This window comes from Heloderma suspectum, chromosome 1 (genome assembly GCF_057233095.1).
Source record: "Heloderma suspectum isolate Gila_16-S chromosome 1, 16-S_ref, whole genome shotgun sequence".
Lineage (NCBI taxonomy): Eukaryota > Metazoa > Chordata > Lepidosauria > Squamata > Helodermatidae > Heloderma > Heloderma suspectum.
Genome location: NC_139458.1, coordinates 179,962,501 through 179,984,871, shown reverse-complemented (window position 1 = coordinate 179,984,871; position 22,371 = coordinate 179,962,501). Strand labels below are relative to the sequence as shown.

Sequence of the window (22,371 nt, the reverse complement as noted above, 5' to 3'; positions counted from 1 at the left end):
ATTACCAAACAGACCCCAAAACAAAATAGACACATGTCGTTTTCCATGAGATAGTGACTGAGAAGGAAAACTACAATAGTCAGGAATCCTATGATCTTCTCAGAGGTATTTCCTCTCATGAGAAACTCTGTAATATGTTTCCAACTCAATGTCTTTTAGAAATTTTGAACTTGCATATGGGTTCTGGTGCACCACACTCTGCACAGGATCAGGATGAAAGCGCTAAGAGCAAATACTGGTGTAATGCCAAGTTCAAAGATATAAGTACCAGACAGGAAAATGTTGCTGTATGCTGGGTTATTCATGCAGACATCTCAGCTGTACACTGCCCTGACATGACTGTAGTTAAAACGATTTTTGACTACATGATTTTTGTGTGCGTGGGGGGGGAAGCCCAGGATGTAGTAAGACAAAGGACAATAGTATACTGAAATTAGGTTGATACTTGTCTCCACAGCCATTTGGGAAGAACTGTACAGCACTGCTCAGGTTAAACACTGCTACTTAACAAAATGGTTCTAGTTTAGCTTGTTTGTATTAAAGCTTTATGCAGCAGTTGCATAAAAACCTATAGCTATCTTTATCAAGAACTAAAATGACATGGATACACTGGGACCAGTTTAATCTCAAGATTGACACTAATATTTATAAAAGAACTAAAGAACAAGGAGGGGGAGCTCCCTGGGCAAGAGAGTGGAATGAGGTGCAGCACTGGCTAGTGATAGAAAATAAAGTCCGCACATTTGATTGATGTGAGGTGGAACATCAGGAATCATTATTAAAAATGACAATGCTCCTGTATGCAAAAACAAGCGTGATGTTGCAAGGCTATAGGGCTATGTGAATATTTTATTAACCATGACAGTTTTCCATATGCTTTTATATTCTTATGCTTAACAGGGTGATAGACACACAGTATGTGTCATGAGATCTGCTCACATACAGACAGCACTGTATGTAATGAGAGCTGAACTTTCACTGCTGACTAATCTAGCAATATTTTATTTGCAATTCATTTTCTACTGTATGCTGGACCATATTTTATCAAGTCATGTGCTCTGAACATATGATCCCACGTGACAAATGAAAATATCTTGCTTCTTCATATTTCTGCATTTAAATTTCCAAAATTCTGTTTGGAAAGTTAAACTAGGCCTGGCACAATAATTTATACTGATGTATCTAATGAAGTTGGTTTTCACTTACGGAAGATCATGCTACAAAAATACGTTAGTCTTTAAGCTGACACAAGACACTGTCTTTTGCTACAACAAGAACACACACAGTTATTCTTCTGAAATTCATAATTAATGTTCAATCAAAAACATACAATGGTGGTCTCTTTTTTGCACTGACCATACTTCAACTTTCGGCAACACGTCGCTAAAATCTTTGGGGGAGAGGAGTGAGGGGCATGGCTAGCAACTGCGGTTAAAACTTAGGAAAAAACATTAACAAACTGTATACTAACCTGTCCCAGACCAGGCATACCTCCTCCAAGTCGCAGAAGTCTATCCATATTTTCTAAAGAAAAGAAACAAAAAGATAGCATACCTAGGCTCTAATGTGTTTACTAAATTGTTCTCCATACAATTCACCTTCAGTCAGTCATTATGTCAAAAATATTGGTAGTAATTACAACACAACATCAGACTTCCTGTTAATTAACACCACATATTAATTCAAGAAGCTGTCTTCCATACTAATTAACAACCTTACTTTAACTGCACTGGTTTTGGGTTATTCCCAGTTTTGAAAAAGACAAGCATTTCTTGTGATACTTTTTTTTAATTGCAAAAATCATTTACTTCTTTCTCTGACCCCACTTACCTGAAAAAGCATCTGCATGGCAAACTGAAGAAAACTCATCACCAGAATTAGAGTTTCCTTCAATTTGTCCAGAGCACATCAATATAAAAATAATTCAAAAGTGAAGATTTTTAACATCCTCATTAGTAAGTTCTGTGCTAATTAACTTACAGCTTGTCAGTTAGCATCAAAACTGCATGTGAAAGACGCTGAACAGATTATAAATTTCTGAATTAGCATCAAAAGCTTTTTTAATGAACTCATTACACCAAAAGAACGCTGTAAAGTAAACATTAAATGCCTTTAGTTAAAATACTAAGGGCTATACAGTTGTTCCATGCATTTCAAATCTTGTTAAATATGGAATGCTGTAGAAAGTCTGAGCCACAGACATTCTAGCATTTGTAACATCGCTTTAGTAGCAATGTATTTTCAGATGCAACGTTTCACTTCGAGTTCTGAAAATCTTAAAAACACTAGAAGCATATCTTTAAGTCAGAGGTAGGCTACTTGTATCATTCCAGATGTTTTTAACCTACAACTCCCATCATCTCTAGCCAGCATAGCTGATGATGAGAGATTCTGGGAGTTGTGGCCTTCTAGAAATTTTGGCCCACAACTTGCCCACCCCTGTTCATTAATTTCTCTGAGCCAAGGATGACCAGGCTGTAATTCCAGAACTGAACACAGCAGATCACCTCTTTCACCACTGAGTATCAACAGTTCCCACATATTTAAGATGACTGGTAAAGACCTTTGTGATAGAAGACACACGACTACATGGAGCAGGGGAAGGGGAAGAAGGGTAGCTGCAACAAGAACATCTCTACATATCCTTGCTCTAGATTTGAATTCTACTCTAATTGGACTTCAGACAGACAAATTGTCATTACTTTATATATACATATTGCAGCAGCAACATCATTTTACTATGGTGTCTGTATGATTGATAAGAATTGTACCCAATGGATTGTATCCAGTGTTAGTCTAACTAGTCCCAATCATTTAAATAGGTCTACTTTAAGTACAACTAACATCAGATACAACGCTAAGAATCTAGGGCAGTATCCAACACTGCAAGTCCACTTACACTATTGCTGTACCACTAGTGTAAGTGACTACTAACTGTACGCCAATAGTGTAACCTGGTATGACAGGTTTCCTAGCAAACTCACTGTGCCAGCTTATGCTACTGATATATCACTAGAGGTATTACGTTTTAACCTAGTTTCTATTAATTTCTGACTTAATACATTAAGACAGTCAACTCAGTCCAGGGGTTCCCTTATGTACATGGAGCTCCTCCAACTACAGTAGCTCCATACTGACTATATGAAAGCTCCACACTGGAATGCATACAAAGCTTTAGATCACGCCAATCACTTTGTAGATTATTGTCAACAAGTTTAACCACTGCAAGAAGTTAATAAAATTTTCTGTAAACTTTCAGGAAGAGATCTTCTTAAGCAAGATTTAATAATGGTACAGAGCCTCAATAACCAGCGCGAAAAGAACAAGCAGTAAGAGACCACTGGCTTCCCCAAGCCATAAATCAATCACCATATCTGCAACACGAAACCAGCTTTGAATACAAATACTCTCAGAGTCATATGGGTAAAAGTGTATTTGTATGTGTACATACTGAAAGACAAAATATTAGTTACTTCCAAGATTCGTTCTTTTTAAAATCTGAATTATATTTAGACTGAATTATATTTACAATGATTGAAATAAATTGGTTATTTAACAATAAAGAACACAAACTTAATTAGGTTAAGGACACAACCTAACTCGACTGTACTATTAAACTTTGTAACAATAAACAAAACGATATATGAAGATACACAGTGATGATCCTCATAACATCACAAGTGGAATATGTAAGACATGTTTGAAAACTGCTGCAATATTATCTCTGAAGCCTTGAGAATCAGAGACTGAGGTTATGATTTCAAAACTGGAATAAAAAGGGTAACATGTTCCTAGGATGCTTTGGTATTTGACATGCAGAAAACAACAGTGTTGAGGAGGACTACAATAAGGATCCAACCTAGGGGGGGATAAGCCATGCCCCTTTCACTCCAACCTGGTAGAAGTACTCCTGCTAATAGGTGGTCAGTGCTATCTGGTGGTACCAAAATTTGTAAGGGGAGGGGGGATAAAAATAGCTTAAGGACCAAGTCAGAGACATCAGCACATCAAGTGACCAGTGCTCACAGGTATAACCACATCTTTGAAGGGAAGATGGGGAAAATCCATTAGTTAGCTTATATTTAGTACATTTGTATCCTGCCTTTCTACCATTACTGAACTCATGTTAGCATACACTGGGTTCCCAGGTGGTCTCCCACCTAGACACTGACCACACCAAGATCTGCTTAGCTCTAGGAAAGTAGGTGAATCATGTGCTCTCAGCATGCCTTGGGACAAGTGCACATGAGGTTCTCTATACTGGGTAAAGATCTGTGCCCACAGAGCTTCGGAAGCCAAATGATCTGCCATTTTTTCCTTCAGTCATCCAAGCCACCATGTGAAGGGATCTTTTTTGGTTAGGCTGGAGAAAGACGAAACTGGATGATGTCCTTGTCCTCATGCTGTAGCATATTAAGTGAACCCAGTTATATGCCTGGAACAGCATCAGGAATGCTTCCCTGAACATAGACAAAAAATGCTTCTCAGAATTTGATTTATGTGTACATGGTGTAATTCACAGAAAGCCCTATTTCTTTTAAACAAAATTCAATTTTCTCAGGGTTGTATTCATTGGTCAAGTACACAAATTATTGCTACTCACAATTTTTCAGTGGCAGACCAACCACTAGAAGTTAAACTTTAATCACCAATACAATGACATCGACTGAAATGTGACTGAAGAACCAGCAGTGCTAGTTCCATAGCCTATCTCAATACCCTAGGTAGCAGAATTAGGATCCTTGACGATGTAAATAACACACTGCCAGGAACATCTAACGGAATATATGAACTATTTTACTTTTACCTTGTATCCACCTAGTTTTGAGTTCCTTTCACCAAGTTGTTCCTGGTATAAGCTGGATCTTCAAGTTTTGATTAGGTAGGAAATAAATTTCACCTACAACAGAAGGAACAGTAACTATTTAGAGTGTTATTTATTTGTTGAAATTATATACTATCATATTCTTAAAAAATCTTTAAGCGGTATACAAAAGAATACATTAAAATACATTAATGTTAAAACATTAAAACCACGTAGCCACCATTAGGGATGTCAAAGAAATCTGCAACCAAATGAGTTCAGATTTTTATGAATCTGACCTGCGGATTCTGCAGCAGACTGGCTTTTCCTCATCGGGTGGATTTTGTGGACTTGTTTTTTTTATTTTCTGGAATTTTACGCAGATTTTGTCATTGACAAATCTGCAATTTTTTTTAAAACCCAGCCAAAAATATACATAGGCTAAAGCACGAAAATGAGCATTTGCGGGAATTTGCGCATTTTTGCACATACAAATTTGCGCAAATGTGGAAACGAAAGAAATCTGATTCTGTCGATGGGCGGGAAACAGAACAAAGGGCACCCGACAATCCATGAAACACGGACGGAATGGATTTCACACAATCTGTACATCTCTAGTCACAGTATCATAATTCACGAACACATTGGGCTGCACAATCAATCAGGGAAGGCCTGGGGAAAGAGATGGATCTTCAATTGGTGCCTAAAGCATGACACAGTTGGTGCCTCCAGAATACCAGGAGGGATGGCATTCCGTAAGGTGGGCACCACTACAGACAAGGCCATTTTTGGGTTGTTGCAAGATGGCAGTCTGCAGGTTGTGGTCCAATTAGCAAGTCCTCCTCCAATAACCTTAATGATCACATAGGTTTATACTGGGGAAAGTGATTCTCCAGGTAACCTGGTTCCAAGTTGTTCAGGGCTATATATGCCAACAGCAAGACCTACTAATAGGTAGTCAGACCAGTTGCTTCAACATTGGTGTAATATGTGCATAGTCAAGTGCCCCAGTCAGCATCCTGGCGCCATATTCCACACCAGCTGCAGTGCATGGACCAAGCACAAGGGCAGCCCCACATAAAGCACATTACAGTAGTCTAAATGTGAGGTTAGCAATCCATGTACTACAGTGGCCAGGCTATCCCTGTCCAGGAAAGGCCATAGCTGACATACCAACTGGAGCTGGTAATAGGTGCTCCTCACTATAGAAGTCACTTGGGCCTCTAATGACAATGATGATTCCAAAAGCGGCCCCAGACTATGTACCTGTTCTTTCTGAGAGAGTGCAACCCCATCTCCAATAGGCAAACTCCTCAATTCCTGCACCCAGGAACTGACCACCCAGTCTCTATCTTGTCAGGGTTTAGTATCTGTTTATTAGCCCTCATCCAACCCTCCACTGTGTCCAGGCACTGTTTTAGAACATGCACAGCCTCCCCTAATTCAGATGTCACAGAGAAATAGAGCTGTGTGTCATTAGGATATTGGTGAAACCAGGAGTAGGCAAACTTTCTGGGCCTGTGGGAACATTTGTCATTTCCCTCAGGATTCTCACTTTTCCTCCCCCGCTCTCTGTGGATTCTCTCTTCCCCTCCCCCTGCATGGATTTTCTCTTTTCTGCCCAGCCTCCCCACCACCACCTTGAGTTGCCTTCCCACACCACCTGTCCTGTATTCTTGTTTGTCCCCACTCCAGTCTGCTCACCACCTCCTCCTTCCCTGCTACCACACTTCCCTTCTCCTCTACCTGCCATTCTTCCCCACCACCACCACACTCCCCTCCTGTCTGTTCACAAAGTCCTGCCCCACTGCCCTGCTCATCTCCTCCTCCTCTGCCCACTCGCATGACTGAATGTTCCTCCCAGTGCTGCGCTCACTTCTGGCAAGCATATGCTGGGGTCCTGCCAGTCACAACTGCGTCCACAGGTACCAGGTGCCAGCCCCTGGGTGAGATCGTACTCCAAATCTCTTAATGACCACCTCCAGCACCTTCATATAGATTTTAAACTGCATTGGGAACATGATGGTACCCTCCAGCACTCCATAACTGCCAGGGAGTTAAGGCACAGACATCCAATGCTACCTCCTGGAACCATCCCTGCAAGTAGGAGCAGAACCACTGTAGAACACTGCCCCCAACACACAACTTGTGGAGATTATCCAAAAGTATCAAAAGCCACTGATAGATCAAACAGGATCAACAGAGTCACAGCCCCTCTGTCTCTCTTCCACAGGAGGTCATCCATCAGGGTGACCAAAGCTGATTCTGTCCCCAAATCAGGCCTGAACCCAGACTGAAATGAGTCGAGGTAATGAGAACACTCCCATTGATGTAAGTATATAGAAACCCTCAAAGTTTCTGTACGCACACATCTTTTCTGAATTTCACATAGGCGATGCCATTGTTTTTCAAAAGTACAACGACAATCGGCATAGGAGCGAAGGGTTTTTTTTTTCAAGAAAAATTACTCCTTCAGACCAACATAGGAAAATAAAGCATCTATATAAGATAGATAGATATAAGATAAATAAACCATCTATATATGGGTTGAACCCAGGTTTAGTCATACTTAGACTAGACCCACAGAAATCAACATGTTAATCATGACTAACTTAAGTCCCATTGATTTCAATTGTTCTACTCTAATTATGGCAAAGCCTGGATCCAACCCAATGCTAGAAGGTGGCATTGGAGGACCACTGTTCGATATGGCCATTCATGTCCCACAGGTTTCCATTCTGTCCCATGCGTTATTTATAAGCAATATTTATATACAGCTTCCTATTTGAAACAAACCATGAAGCAGTTTACAAAAGAATAAAAACAAACAAAACACACATATACAACAGTAGCATGATGTTGGTTCAGAGACAGCTCATGGCTGTGGGGGAAGCAAAGGTAAACAGACACAATTTCAGTAAACACCTAAAACACGCCAGCATTAAGATCTGATGTACCTCAGAGGTATATCATTGTACCAAGAAGATCTACATGAAATCAGTGGAAGAGGTCACCTGGCGCTTTGGAGTGAGATGCCATCAATATGCTGATGACACTCAGCTATATTATTCTGTGTTACCTGACTTCAAGGAAGCAGTCCACACCCTTGAACATTACCTAGGTTTGATAAAGGGCTGGATGAGGATAAAGAAGCTGATATTAAATCCAGAAAAAGAGAGAGACGCTGTTGGTCAATAGAAAGCCTGGCTCAGGGGCTGGGATTCAACCTATTTTGGTCCTACTGAAAGATCAGGTTCATACCTTGGGAGTGACCCTGGATCTTCAGGTTGCAGCAGTGGTGAGGAGTGTGTTTGCACAACTACATCTAGAGCGGCACCTACAGTCATTCCCAAGTCAGTCTAATCTAGCAAGTTATCCCATGCCTTGGCCACATCACATTTAGACCTATTGCAATGCACTCTACATGGGGCTAGCCTTGGAGCGCCTTGAAGCTTCAATTGGTGCAAAATACAGCAGCTAGGCTGCTAATCCAGTGCACAGTACCCAGATCACATCGCCCTACCACTAGAAGATGTGCAATGGTTGCCAATTCTTTTCTGGGGTCAATTCAAGTTATTGATTTTAACCTCTAAAGCCATAAATGGCTTAGGGCCTGGCTATCTGAGGGACTGCCTATCTCGGTATGAAGCTGCTCGATTACAAAGATCAGTAGGACAGGCCCTTTTGAAGACACCCTTGCGTACTGTCTCTGTGTTCAGGAATGGAGTCGTCCAGATGCATCTTTTAAATCTGTCTTTTTAAGTTGTTAAGTTTTTAAGGTTGTTTTTAATGTTTCATTCTGTTTGTACCTGTTTATCCTTGTTTTCTGAATTTTTGTATATCACCTTGGTTGGTTCCAGAAAAGCAGTAAAGAAATGAATAATTCTACTACTAATATGCCAGTTGAGGACACATCATTTCTGGATCAGAGAACAGATATTGGCCCCACTGCATAAGTAGGCAGTTGGAAAGGTTAATGGGTTTAGTGATTAAACCATTGTTTTAGTAAAATTAAAGATGAAATGACATTCATAGTGGGTTTTTAAAAGTTTATTTGAAATGTTATTTTACTAAATTGCAAATTGTTTTATTCGTTGATATTAATTGGACATAGAATTATGCATATGCATGTGGGTGTGTTTAAAACTAATAATAAAAATGAATGAGCTATTAGAAATACATGCTATGGGTCCAATTTAACCATGTAACCTTACTCTCATCACAGGTTGTCACATTATAGGTGCTAAAAAACCAATTTGATTCAGCTTGGCAAATTAAGTTAAAGTTGTCTATTTAAGCAACACAGATTAGCCAATATTAAAATATATCAACGTTTGCCAAAATTCAGCTACTATGTATCTATAAAGGTGTTAGTACGCTGACCTTACTTGGCAAGTGGCATGACATTCTTACCAACTCAAGTGTATAAATGTTGATTATCAACACTGATATATTTGAGTTGATAATGTTGATTATTAGCATTTATATATTTGAGCTGGTATGAACGACATGCCATTTGCCAAGTAAGATCAGCATACTAACACCTTTATAGATACTATAGGCTGAATCCAATTATGTTCAGCTAGAAACTGGGAGGTGGGAAATTCCCCCTCCTCCACAGCCCACATTCAAAATCTGCTCCAGATTCCCTTCAGAGCGGATTTTCAAGCAACACATACGGCTGCAGGGGGGAGGAGAAAGTCCAGTCATGCTATCACATTTCTGCTAGTGCAGTGGTGGGTAACTTGTAGGCCAAAACATCTGGAGGGCCACAACTCACAATATCCTTCAACATTGGCTATGCTGACTAAGGCTGATGAGAGCTATAGGCCAAAACATATGGAGGGCCACAACTGGCTCACCCCTGTGTTAACGCAACATTAGATTAAAGTAATCTTAGCTGCATTTTGGCAAAACCTTTAAGAGCTTGTCATCTAAACTATTCAGGACTGATGCCACAGATGTGAAAAGGCAGCTGACTGGAAGGATATTAAATGGTAACACTCTGCTCTACACTCAGGTTCCATGTTATCTGCAAGTGCTGGAAAACCAGGCATAAGGAACTCCTAAATCCACTGTAAGACCTAGCTTTAATTAGGGTTTTCAATGTATGTTTAGGAACATCTCTTAACCTGGTTGACAATAGTAATACACAATGATGAGTCCCAATGAAGGGTGGTGGGGAAGTTTTGCAGCCTATAATGGAGGGCCAGTGGGTAACATACATGATCCTGCTACTCAGTCTCTAGCCCCAAGTTAATTGTAAGTCTGCACCAGTCCTCGGAGATTGTTGAATACCAGCCTTTATTAACTATTTACAATTGTTAAACATTTTATGAAAGCTGGAAACCATTTTTCACATTTTCATATGGACAAGTTTTTGCAGATGGATACTGCTGAGGTGCCAAAAAATAATAGTTAACGAAAAACTACACCAGGAGTTCTCCACAAATGCAATAGGATCTCCCAATTATCATAAGCTTTCCACATGCAAATATTTATGCATAATGCAGTATTGTTTTAATAGCTTTTTCAATGCAAAAATGCTACTTAGAATTTTAAGTGTGGATAGAATGTAGCCAGAGCAATGTAAACATACACTGATTTTGTTAAATCTTCTATTTATTGCTTGTGATATATTTTAACATGCTTTGAGCTCCCACACACCCATCCCTGAATTAACTTTAACATGCACACTCTCAGGATAGAACTGAGCAGTACCAGTCTCAGGCCATGAGAGGATTAACTCTGATAAATATGCAGCAGTGACTAACTTGGCCCTAAGCATTTTTTTAAAAGCAAATTAACAGGGCCAGTTCTGCACATAATGCAAGTAGCTAGTCTGGACTAATTTTGTTGCCCATATTTTGTCCCTGTTGCTTCTGCTTCTTTTGGTATTAACTTTTTCAACATAGCCCTTACTTATTCAGAGAAAAAGCTAAGCACATGCAAATTAGTTAGAAATGAAAATAAAAATTCCAAAACTAGTCTACTGTAGTTTATGTACTGTGATGAAGTCAAAGAATGCAGCACAGTAATACCAGATAGAAATCACTATGCCACTGCATGAATTTTGTTATTGTGCAGATGGGAGTGGGGGGTTGCTTTCTTATCCACTCTAAGCCTTTGGAATGAGGCAAATTTTATGTAGACAAACAAAAGGTAATTAAAACCTCCAATAATAAATTAAGACAAGAACAAATAGCTGTAACAGAATAACTTTCATTAAAAAGACAAGATGCGCACACACACCATGACAGTTGACAATTTAGATTAAAAAAAAACTTAGGGGGCAATCCTATGCATGTTCAGACAGAAAAAAGTCCTACAATTCCCAGCACTCCCCAGCCAGCCATGCTGGCTGGGGAATGCTGGGAGCTGTAGGATTTTTTCTGTCTAAGCATGCATAGGATTGTGCCCTTAAACTATGTCTAGGTAACTATGAAACAGTTATTTGCATTCCTTCAATCCCTATCCCAAATAAATTTTTGAAACAAAAAGCCTGTAGAAATAATGCATATAGAACTTTGGCACACAACCTTTCTGTTAACAGCAGTGGAATACTGAGAAATTACTAGGTTTCTCTCAGATGTAGTTGCCACCACCACTGGAAACTTTGGCCAAAGATTCTGACATAACAATTGGGCATTCCTACAAAAAATACTTTAGCTGGTAAAGCTCTACACCCAGAGGATCAGGGATCAAATCTTCATTGAACCATAATGCTGAGAAGTCTTGTGAAAGTCACTTGATGCAACCCAACATATTTCTCCACTGGTTTGTTACAAAAATAACTTTAGAAAAATAACCAATAAGCACACTAAGATGTGCTAGAGAAGTAAACAGTAACAGCAGCAGCAGCACAACTGCCAGAAGCTGGAACAACTGTTGGGACAGTGAAATCGGGGAGTACCCTCTCCACCAGAATACAATTTCCTCAAAACATCACAAAATGGCTTTCAAAGGAAATAAGCATATTTTTGTTTCCAGCATATGCTATTCATTTGTTGGGTTATAGGGTAACAATTTATATTAAATAAACGCTTACAGGTGAGTGAAGATCTGAACCTAGATCTTTCGGGCTTAAGAGCTCTGACAAGGCAACACCGAACTGCATCCCCAGCAGGGCACTGTCCACATGCTATTTGGCAGCACCGTTTAATTAGAAGTCGCACCCGTTCCTAGCATCGTTCCTAGTAACGACACCAGTTTCCGAAGTTATGGAAGCGTCCACACGAGTTCAAAGAGGCACTTGGCATTTGAGAGGCTGACAGGGCAATCTTAATACATGTCTACCCAGCATCAAGCCTCACGGAGCAGAAGGGGCTTACTCACAGGTAAGCCTCGTCTCACAGCAATGGCCGCGACCCCCTTCCTTTAGGGACCGTCTGACGGACCGACTTATGAAGAAGTCGAAGACCGTTTCCGTCGTCCTCTCAGCGACAGCCTGGGGAACAAGGGCCCGACAGACACGGGCTGGGGAGGCGGGGAGGGGGGAAGAGCACAAGCAGGGCGAAGCTTCGGAGCCCCCACCAAGCTCTTTTAAGAGAACCTCTCCTCCTCCTCCTCTCTTCTCTAAGGATGCTCTTGCGTTACTGAAGACGGAAGGCAGTCAAGAAGTTCCCAACAGCGCCGTCCTAGGCGGGCTTACTCGGAAGTAAGCCCCACTGTGTTCAACGGGGCTGGCTTGTGCTTATAGCCCTGGCTGCCCCCATCTCGCAGCCGCAGCCACACAGCCGTTCTGGCCGTCCTCACGCCACGCCGACATCCGGGCATCCCACGCGACGTGGGAGGACCCCGTTTCTTTCTTCACCTCACGTCGTTTCCCCCTTCCCGCCGCGAGACCCCGGCGCTCGACACCCCCCCCCGGGGACTTCGGTCACGCGCACACATCCTCGAGGCCTACCTGCCGCCGTCCCGGCCGTTGGATCCCGGCTCCTCTTCGGCTCTTCCTACTCCCGACAGCCGCTGTACGCCGCCTTCCGCTCTGCCGGGCCGCGATGAATCAGCCCGATTCATTCAAACCTGGTACACCGTCCCAGGCCTCTTCCAAACGCTTCCGGGGTCAAAGAGCGACGCCCGCTTCGGCTTTCTTCCTGGCCTTCCGTTCTCGCACTGGCAACCAATAGCGTGCCCACGCGCGGAACCATCAAGACGAGGCGTCCCGCCCGCTCTGACTCTCTCTCCGCCCTACAGTAATTCTCTCCCGGGCTATGCCCCGCCCCGCGGCTTACGCAGAGCTTCGTAGCCACGCCCCCCCGCTTGTGCGGCGCGGTGTTTACCTCAGCGAGCAGAAAGGGGCGGGGCGGTGGCTGCTGTCCGGGCTTCGTCCCGAAACGCTCGGGGGCCTGGTCGGCCGGGGGCGCCCAGCACGTGCCCGCGTGATGTTTCGGGATGCTCTTCTGCCTCGTGCAAGTTATGGATGGAACGAGGAAACAGAAGGGAGCGCGAGCTTCCACAAAGAGATGCAAACAGGCAACAGGAGACACAGAAAAGCATCTTGAGGAACATATTGCTAACAACATCAATGGCCAACAGTAAACAATTCTTTAAGTATATCAGAAGCAGGAAACCAGCTAGGGAGGAGCTGGACTGTTGGATGATGATGGAGTTAAAGGAGTACTGAAAGAGAGCAAGGAGCTTGTCAAGAAGCTGAACGAATTCTTCTCATCTGTTTTCGCTGCAGAAGATACAGGTCAGATTCCTGTGCCTGAACAGGAACGGAGCCTGAGGAACTGAGGCAAATGGTGGTGACAAAAGATGAGGTTCTCAACCTTATTAGCAAACTGAAAGTGAATAAATCACCCGGCCCAGATGGTATCCATCCTGTAGTTCTTAAAGCACTCAAATATGAAACTGCTGATCTTCTAAAAAAAAATATATGTAACATCTCCCTATGATCAACCTCTGTACCACAGGACTGGAGAATGGACAATGTAACACCAATTTTTAAAAGAGATCCAGGAGGAATCTGGGAAATTACAGGCTGGTTAGCTTAATGTCTGTTCCAGATAAATTGGCCCAAAGCATTATTAAAGATAAAATTAGTAAGCATATAGAAGAACAAGCCCTGCTGAAAAGGAATCAATATGGCTTCTGCAAAGGTAAGTCCTGTCTCACTCCTCTTTTAAGGCATCTCTACACCAGCCTAAAATCCTGCACTTAGAACGGGGCTTTCTGCTTCCATTTTAAATGCAGGATTACAACTGACTCCCTTCACACGCACTTCCTTTCCCCCCTCCCCTTCTCCCCATATCCTCGTTCCTCTTCTTGCTGCTTTAACTCTTTTCACGGAGGAAATTGAAGGAGAACACAAGGAGGGGGATTGATAGGTCATTATCTGCGATCTATTTAAAAATGGAACAAAGGGTATTTAGAGCAGGAGACGCTCTGGAAGGTCATGGCAGAGTAACAGCGTCATGTAAAGAGCCCACAAACTTCCGTGAAGGAGCAATCTCAATCGCAGGATAAAAGGTCCGTGTGAAGGAGCCCTTAGAGCTCTTTGAGAGTGTCAGTAAGCATGTGGACAGGGTGATCTGGTAGAGATTGTTTACTTAGACTTCCAAAAGGCAAAGTCCCTCACCAAAGATTCCTGAGCAAACCTAGCAGGAGATGAATCATAAGAGATGAATCTCTTATGGATCAGTAACTGGTTGAAGAACAGAAAGCAGAGAGGAATAAATGGTAAATTCCCCCAATGGAGGGATGCAAATAGTGGGGCCCCACAGGGATCTGTTTTGGGACCAATGATTTTCAACTTCTTCATAAATAATCTGGAATTAGAAGTGGGCAGTGAAATGGCCACATTTGCTGTCAACACCAAATTATTTAGGGTGGTTAAAACAAAAAGGGATTGCAAGGAGCTCCGCAAGGATCTCTCCAAACTGAGAGAATGGGCATGAAAATAGCAAATGAGGTTCAATGTAAGCAAGTGTAAAGTGATGCACACTGGGGCGAAAAATCCCAGCTTCAAATATAAGCTGATGAGAACGGAGCTAGCAGTGACTGATCAAGAAAGAGATCTTGGGGTTGTGGTGGACTGCTCAATGAAAACATCAACCCAGTGTGCAGCTGCTGTGAAAAAGGCAAACTGTGTGTTAGGCATAATTAGGAAACAAATTGAAAATAAAACTGCCAAGATCATACTCCTCATATACAAATCTATGGTGTGACAACACTTGGAATACACTGTACAGTTCTGGTCACCGTGCCTAAAAAAGGATATTGCAGAGCTGGAAAAAGTGCAGAAAAGGGCAACTAAGATGATCAAGAGGCCAGAGAATCTCCCCTATGAGGAAAGGTTACAACATCTGGTATTGTTTAGTTTGGGGAAAGGGCGAGTACAGAGAGACATGATAGAGGTGTACAAAATTATTCATGGTGTGGAGAAAGTGGATAAGGAGACATTTTTTTCCTTCACATGTAATACCAGAACGGTCATCCCATAAAGCTGATTGGTGGGAGTACTTCTTCACACAGCACATAGTTAAACTATGGAATTCACTTCTACAAGATGTAGTGATGGGACCAGTTTGGATCTGGATGGCTTTAAAAGGGGACTGGACAAATTCATGGAGGATAAGGCTATCAGTGGCTACTAGTCCTGATGGCTATATGCTACCTCCAGTATCAGAGGCAGTATGACTCTGTACAACACTTGCTGGGGAACATGGGTGGAAGGGTGCTGTTGCACTCAAGTCCTGTTTGGGGGGGCGGGGAGCTGATTGGCCACTGTGTGAACAGAACGCTGGACTAGATAGACCCTTGGTCTGATCCAGCACGGCTCTTCTTATGTTCTTAAGTTCCTTAACATGAGTTACCTGATAGGGAGCAAGCCCTGTCACAGTCTTCCCCTACCTGGTGCCCTCCAGATGTGTTGGACTGCAGTTCCTATCTTCCCCAGCCAGCATGGCCAATGATGGGCATTGCAGTCCAACCTGTCTGGAGGGCACCAGGTTGGGGAAGGCTGTCCTATTGAATTCATGCATAGGACCAGACTGCATATGTTTATAGCCTAAACTCCAGCGGAACAGGGTCAGCACCAATACAAACACAACTGTGACTTAAAATGTGAAGCACTATTCTCAGACTCAGGGCTACTTTACGCATTGCACTTTTATTCCCCACAATCTTGGTAGGAAAAACCATGAAACCTGCCTCTAGGTCACAGCCAACTGCAGTTTCCTAGCACACATATAGGCAACACATACGTATGTGTTGCTTACACAGAATGATTTACACGTGGTTTCATGCTTTTTCCTAAACAGAAGGGCTGGACTTGTAGGAAATGTGCTATTGTTATTGTAGGAAAAGTGTTACGGATGAAGTCGTTCTCAGGGCCCCTTCACAAGACACAAATTAAGGGTACTTGTCCTGATTAGTTTTGTAATCAGCTAAGCAGGTTTTCATGGCATTACACACGGCAAAGTAGGAACACCTATTGGCTATACATGATGCATGCGAATGATAAATTCATCTTGTTTGAAGTGACCTTCAACCCACTGTTATGTGGCATCAGAAGAGAGTAACTGGGTATCACTGAGCCCATACAACTTGATGTGTGTGTTTATATATGTGTGGAGGAAGGCTGCCTTGGATTCTTTGCCTAGGACTCTAGTTGAGTGCCTTATAATCCAATAAAAAGAAGTTGGAATTTAAAAAAATTAAAAACAGGGTAACAAATTTTACTGGGCCATGCTATTTGTATTGCAAGTGTTAGTTTCTCATTGTATTCAGTATGATCCCACAGTATCACATTGTAGTGGTTTTCTTTTGGTTTAAATAAAAAGCTCTTAATAATTATTCTTTCCCAGCAACAGGTAAAGCTCTGCCTTCTCCTTTTTCCAGGGCCAGCTCCCCAGCCTTTAAACACGTTTTAAAATTTAACCACACAAAACTTGCCCAAAGTGTATTAAGGGCGCAACTAATCAGAATTAAATGACCCCGAATATGTGGCTTTAATTTATGCCATTCATAACAAGATGGCTACGTTTTTGCCTTTCATAACAAAATGGTTTGTTTTGTGTCAGGCTATATGGGTTGGATTGACTGGGCACTGAGCCAATATTTCCCTGTATTGAAGAGACAATTTGTAACTCATGCAATGCTATTACAAGATTCCAGTGTGTTGCAGAGATAATCATCTTGATACAGCAGCCCCTTGGATCTGCCCACAGAGCTAACCCGCCAGACAAGGGGTTTCCTATTCATTTCAATGGATGGAGCAGTTCCAAGCACACAAATGGATTTGTGTACCAAGATGCTGCTTCCATCGAGTTAACTGAGGAAGTACGCATATACCAGAGGCTGTGGATATGAGTAAATGTTTTGGTGTTCTTGCATCTCACGTTTTCTTCTGCTTTTAACATAATGATTCATGTCATTTTCCACCATCTTTACTGGCACTGTCAAGAGCACATGAAGTCAAAAGCGTTTCTCAAAAATACTGGACATGTTCACCCTTTACACTACCAGACTTACAAGGCAATCCTAGACACATTTGTTCAGAAGTAGGTTTCAGTGTGTTCAATGGGGCTGAGCCCCAAGTAAGTGTGTATGTGTGCATAGGATTTCAGCTCTAGTCTAGCATATATTTCAAGACCAGTATGACAGTAAGATTTAGTAACGGCTAAAGTTCATATTTATAACATACAGTGTTCAAATAAATATGCTAAAAAATTTATCACAACAAAATTAGAGATGGGTACCCGCCCCCCCCCCCCCGCCACTTAAATGGAAGCAAATAGATTCTTTTCTAAAATATGGAAAGTTAAACCAAACTCAAGACTAGGTTCAAATCAATCAAATTAAGACAGGGCTGGGCAACCTCCTTTGGAGCAGGGGCTGGATTGCCCCCTGGACCAAGCCCGGTAGACCAGATGATATCAGGCTGGTGGAGCCCCATCCCGAAGCCCCCTTTCTGTGACATCAGGCTCCACCCCACCCAGTTTATTTTTCTCCATGGAGAAGAGGCATGGGAAAAGTAATTCAGCCAGGCTTGCAGAACCGAGTCATGCATCTCCTTCCCATCCAATCATGTCCCAACTGGGAAGCAGCTGGGAAGGGACTCGGCCAGGGCCTGCAGGACCCTCGGCCAGGGCATCCCCTCATTATTTCTGATCTCTGATGAGAGATAACATGGGGATCCCTCTCCCCAGCCCAGGGGTCCAGGGGTTTGGAAATGGGAGGAGGTGGGTTGTGGGGTGGGCACCTTGGTGGGGTAGATTAGGCCATGGGCCAGAGGTTGCCCTCCCCTGCCTTAAGGTGGGGTACCTGTGGCCTTCCAGATGTTGCTGGACTCCCAGTATCTCTGGCCATTGGCCATGCTGGCTGGGGCTGATGAGAGTTGGAGCTCAACAACATCTAAAGGTGCCCCACCTCTGCCATAAGGCTAGGCAGTGGCAGCACTGTCCAGGATATTGAGGTGTGTTGGGCTGGGCTAGATTCTGGATGGTCTGGAGTTGGATCTGAAATGCATCCACAGGGGGACGATGGTCAAAATACAGCCAATATCCCTGGGCTTTGCAAAGTTCACTGACATCTCCATGCCACATTTTGTGCTCCTTCTACTATAATCTTTCCCCACCCCTTCATGGCCAGTAAAGTTTGTGAGGCAGGACTACATATTTTTGAATTTCACCTGTTCCTTCTTCAATTTAACCTTGTGTGCAAATATACTGCCTTTGGCAGTCATCAAGAAAGGTGCTGGGTGCCTGATTTAATATGCCATTAAAATTTTACTTTATGTTTTGTCTCGAATCTAAAGAAGTCTGTGTGTTTTCCTTTCCACATCTATTGCCACAATGTTTATTTCACAATATTGCCTCATGAATTTTATGTAATCAATAGGCATCTTTCCTTCTCACATCTTCAGTACCTAGCCCAAAATATAGGAATTGTTTATATATAATCCATTTCCCCAAGTTATCAACACATTAACTAGCTTCCATCTCTAATTTGTGCACATGTTCACAGGTTTAATCAAAGGCCAAAGTGAACTGGAAGTGAGGGGGAAGTCCTTGGATAATTAGGCCTTCTCAACTCATCTCCGATTCATTTCACAGTAAGTATCTCTATAAACAATAATACGGTTATGATTTCAGTTGGTGCTGAGGAGGCTGAGATTAGAAGGCACTGAGTATGCAGTATTCTGAAAGTTAGCTGAAGGTAACACTAGAGATTTACTTGTCATGTATGTATATCTGTAAACAGGACCATTAGGCTAAAAGGCCACAATTAATGACCTTTGGTATTTGTATTGTGTAAACAGTACTGACTCAGGTTACTGTCTAATGCAATAGGGTGGCCATTTAGCATCACCAAAACAAGAGAACAAAAGAGGATACAGATTTGTATAAAGTTCACATGAGCTAATCCATACATATAAATGCAAACATAGAAGGAATTGCTATAATTTAAATAGAAATTTAAATAGAATACCTCTCACCCTTGTGGGGGAGATTGTGACCAAGTGACCTGCATGCCTCCTCAGTTAGCTAAATGTTGACCCGCAATTTCAAGCCCCTTGCCCTCCTAAGAGTTCTCATCTTTATCTTGGATTGGACAGTCCTTCAAACAGAGGACACTTTCAAATAGACAACTTTCTTCTGAAAGCCTTTCAGATAGAGGACTGTCCTTTGCAAAGTAGGAGCTGGAGTAGTGTAGTGGTTAGAGTGTTGGATTGGGACTGGGGAGCCCCGGGTTCCGATCCCCACTTGGCCATGAAGCTTATTGTGGGACTTTGAGCCAGTTACTGACTCTCACCCTAACGCACCTCACAGGGTTGTTGTGAAGATAAAATGGAGAGGAGGAGGACCATGTACACTGCCTTGGGCTCCTTGGAGGAAAAGGTGGGATATAAATATAAGAACGAAATAAAGCAGGACAGCTGGCAATCCTATATGCACACGTCCCTGGCAGTAAGCTCCATCAACACAGTGGAACTTTCTTCCAAGTAAACATGGACAGCAGTGTGCTGCACAATCCCCCCCCCCCGCCTTCCCCTTGCTGGGTGTAAGTGGGGGAACTCACAATGTGATGATGCTGAACCACATGATGAGTACTCCGATATTATGCGGGGGGCGGGGGAACCCACGATGGGGATGCTGTTTGAGGGGCATCACCATGGCAAACAGCATGCAACCTGGCTCTCAAATGGCCTTAAAAATGATTACACAAATTAATGTGTGACAGATCTATTCACAGTTATTCATAATGGCACCTCACTGGAACCTCCCTGTAGAAAGGAGGTATACCCCTGAGTATCAGATGCTGGAGACAAACACCAGGGAATGATGCAACCTGGGAGTGTTGTTGGACTCCAACTCCCATAATCCCTGGCCATTGCTGGGGCAGGGCGAGTCTGATGGGAACTGGAGTGCAGCCAGTCTGGAAGGCCACAAGTTCCCCAGCCCCAATACCAGATATTTAAACTTGCTGTTAAACACCCTCGACTCCTGGTTTCCTCCTCTGTCTTGGGAAGAAAGCACTCAGCCCAAGCCCACACAATGATTTAACTTCACGCAAGGACTATTCTTTAATTTCCAAAGAATAATGTCCATAAAATATCCTGTTCCATAGGATATGGAGATGGGTGCAGCCAATCAATCTCAGCAGTCTTTTTGGTGATAATAATGCAACACTTATTAAATAATAACTTTTTTTTGAGGAGGAAACATAGCACAAAAATGGCAAAATACGAACATACTTGCGCAGATACCTTTCTTCTCTGTTTGGCGAAGATGTAATTTCCAAGTCACATCATTAGAACTGGGTAACAACACTTCTTTCTGTCAGGTAAAAAAATCTTCTTAGAATTTGCACTGAGGATTTTAAAGAAGACAGAATGTTTTAATACACATCTCTCCAAGGTAGTCTGACCAGTTCCTTCAAGTAGCGATCTCCAACCTTTTTGGACCTGTGGGCGCATTTGGGAATTTGAAAAACTGCTGTGAGCGCCACCACAAAATGCCTAAACAGTGGAGTACCACTTTGGCATGTAGTTGTTGTGTCTATGGATCTCAGGCTGCATCTTATTGAGCAAAACCTTTTATTTCGTTTCTGTTGGACGCCGCAAAGTCTCTTTAATAAAGGATTGTCTAATTCAGCTAATTGCTGGTGCTGCAATACAGCACATGCTTCTTTTAAACATATGTTTTGACAATGTCCAGTAGTTGCTGGGCGTGGAGGAGGTTATCACATAGATAAACTTTGTACTGGAACAGTGTTTAATATTCACTTACATACACACTCTTTTAAATTATTTACCTGCTTCATGGAAATTAACAAATGGTCAAAGTAAATGGATTATCTGCACTCTTTTGACAGCTAAAAGACTGATATTACAACATTGGAAGGATATTCACCTCCTGTAATGCAATGGACTGAGGACCTTTGAACGTGTGGCATATAGACACCACCTCCAAATGGATACTTTATTTGGGTATTTGGTCTACTTGTGTTGAAGCCTATGTATAATTACTAGAAGGTTGTATGCATTTCATACAAATCCATATATGTATATTTTAAAAGTGGGGAGGGAATTTGGGCATCTGTGGATACCATGATAGGGACTTCTTCACAGGTGCCATGGGAGGTGCCCATGGGCACCATGGTACCTGTGGGCACCATGTTGGGGACCCCTGCCCTAGAGTATTGGAAGTTAAGAAGAATAGTCAACCATTAGCTAAGCAAGATGGAAAAGAAGGAGAGCTAGGTTTTGTTGTCCAGGCAACCCATACATATGTCAAGTAGGACTGACCAACCAGCTTTGCTGGCTGGCTATTTCCCCAAATGAAGTTTTGGCAGTGGCTGTGTCAAGCAGGCCAGGATCATCACAAATCGCTGTCACCATGATACCCTGCTTCTGAGCTTCCCAGAGGCTTCTAACAGGATGCCATTGTATACAGAGTTCTAGACTAGAGAGACCATTGGACAGATGCAGGAGAGCAATGTTCTTATGATATTAGGTCAGGGATAGGCAACCTTTTTGGGCCGTGGGCACATTTGGCAATTTGAGAAACTGTCCTGGGCACCACCATCAAATAGCTACCATGGGAGGCATGGGAAAAGGAAAAGTAACTCACCCAAAAGACTGAGCACAAGACAGAGGTAAAGACTGAGCACCAACACACTAAATAACTCCGTTGAATCCACAGTCTTCAACACCAACCTATTTCACAGTAATCCCAGCTGCTGGTAGGAAAATGTGTTGTTGTTGTTTTAAGTGGGGTGGGGTGGGGTGGGGTGGGATAGAGCAACTTGGTGGGTGCCAAGAAAAGTGTCCAGGGGTGTATTGGTGCCATTCCCATCATATTTCCCACTATTAAAATGTTGTATAGGAATGGTGCCTGTTGACCAAAACAAATAAACATTAAGGGAAAAGGGAAGTCTAATTTCTTAGTGTTTCTTGCTCAATATTTTTGTAATCAACTTCCCTTGTTTTCACTCAGCTCTTTTCACATGAAGCATTGTCAAGGGCCAATCTACACAAATGGTTTTCCCCAGTATTGTAATATTTGGCTCATGTGCAGGGCACATGACATGCACCCCAACCCATTGTCTTGTCA

The 22,371-nt window shown here is 42.5% G+C and overlaps 2 protein-coding genes across 4 annotated transcripts in view; one reads left to right on the top strand and one right to left on the bottom strand.

Moving 5' to 3' along the window:
- PSMD14 (proteasome 26S subunit, non-ATPase 14) overlaps positions 1-12,793 on the bottom strand; it is a 68,621-nt gene extending 55,828 nt beyond the window's left edge. The window contains exons 1-3 of the mRNA XM_084811671.1: positions 12,711-12,793; positions 4,808-4,900; positions 1,472-1,524 (exon numbers count right to left, since the gene is read on the bottom strand). Of these exons, the coding sequence (XP_084667797.1) occupies positions 1,472-1,519 (48 nt within the window). The 5' untranslated portion in view covers positions 1,520-1,524; positions 4,808-4,900; positions 12,711-12,793. The remainder of the gene's footprint in view (positions 1-1,471; positions 1,525-4,807; positions 4,901-12,710) is intronic.
- A 291-nt stretch (positions 12,794-13,084) lies between these two features.
- Positions 13,085-22,371, top strand: part of LOC146358454 (uncharacterized) — a 22,632-nt gene continuing 13,345 nt past the window's right edge. For 2 of the 3 annotated variants that reach the window (XM_084811696.1, XM_084811683.1), the window contains exons 1-3: positions 13,097-13,908; positions 18,779-18,866; positions 21,131-21,245. In XM_084811696.1, the coding sequence (XP_084667822.1) occupies positions 21,229-21,245 (17 nt within the window). In that variant the 5' untranslated portion in view covers positions 13,097-13,908; positions 18,779-18,866; positions 21,131-21,228. Of the gene's footprint in view, positions 13,909-18,778; positions 18,867-19,584; positions 19,654-20,471; positions 20,600-21,130; positions 21,246-22,371 lie in introns of all 3 variants that reach the window. The other variant, XM_084811688.1, reaches the window with a different exon arrangement.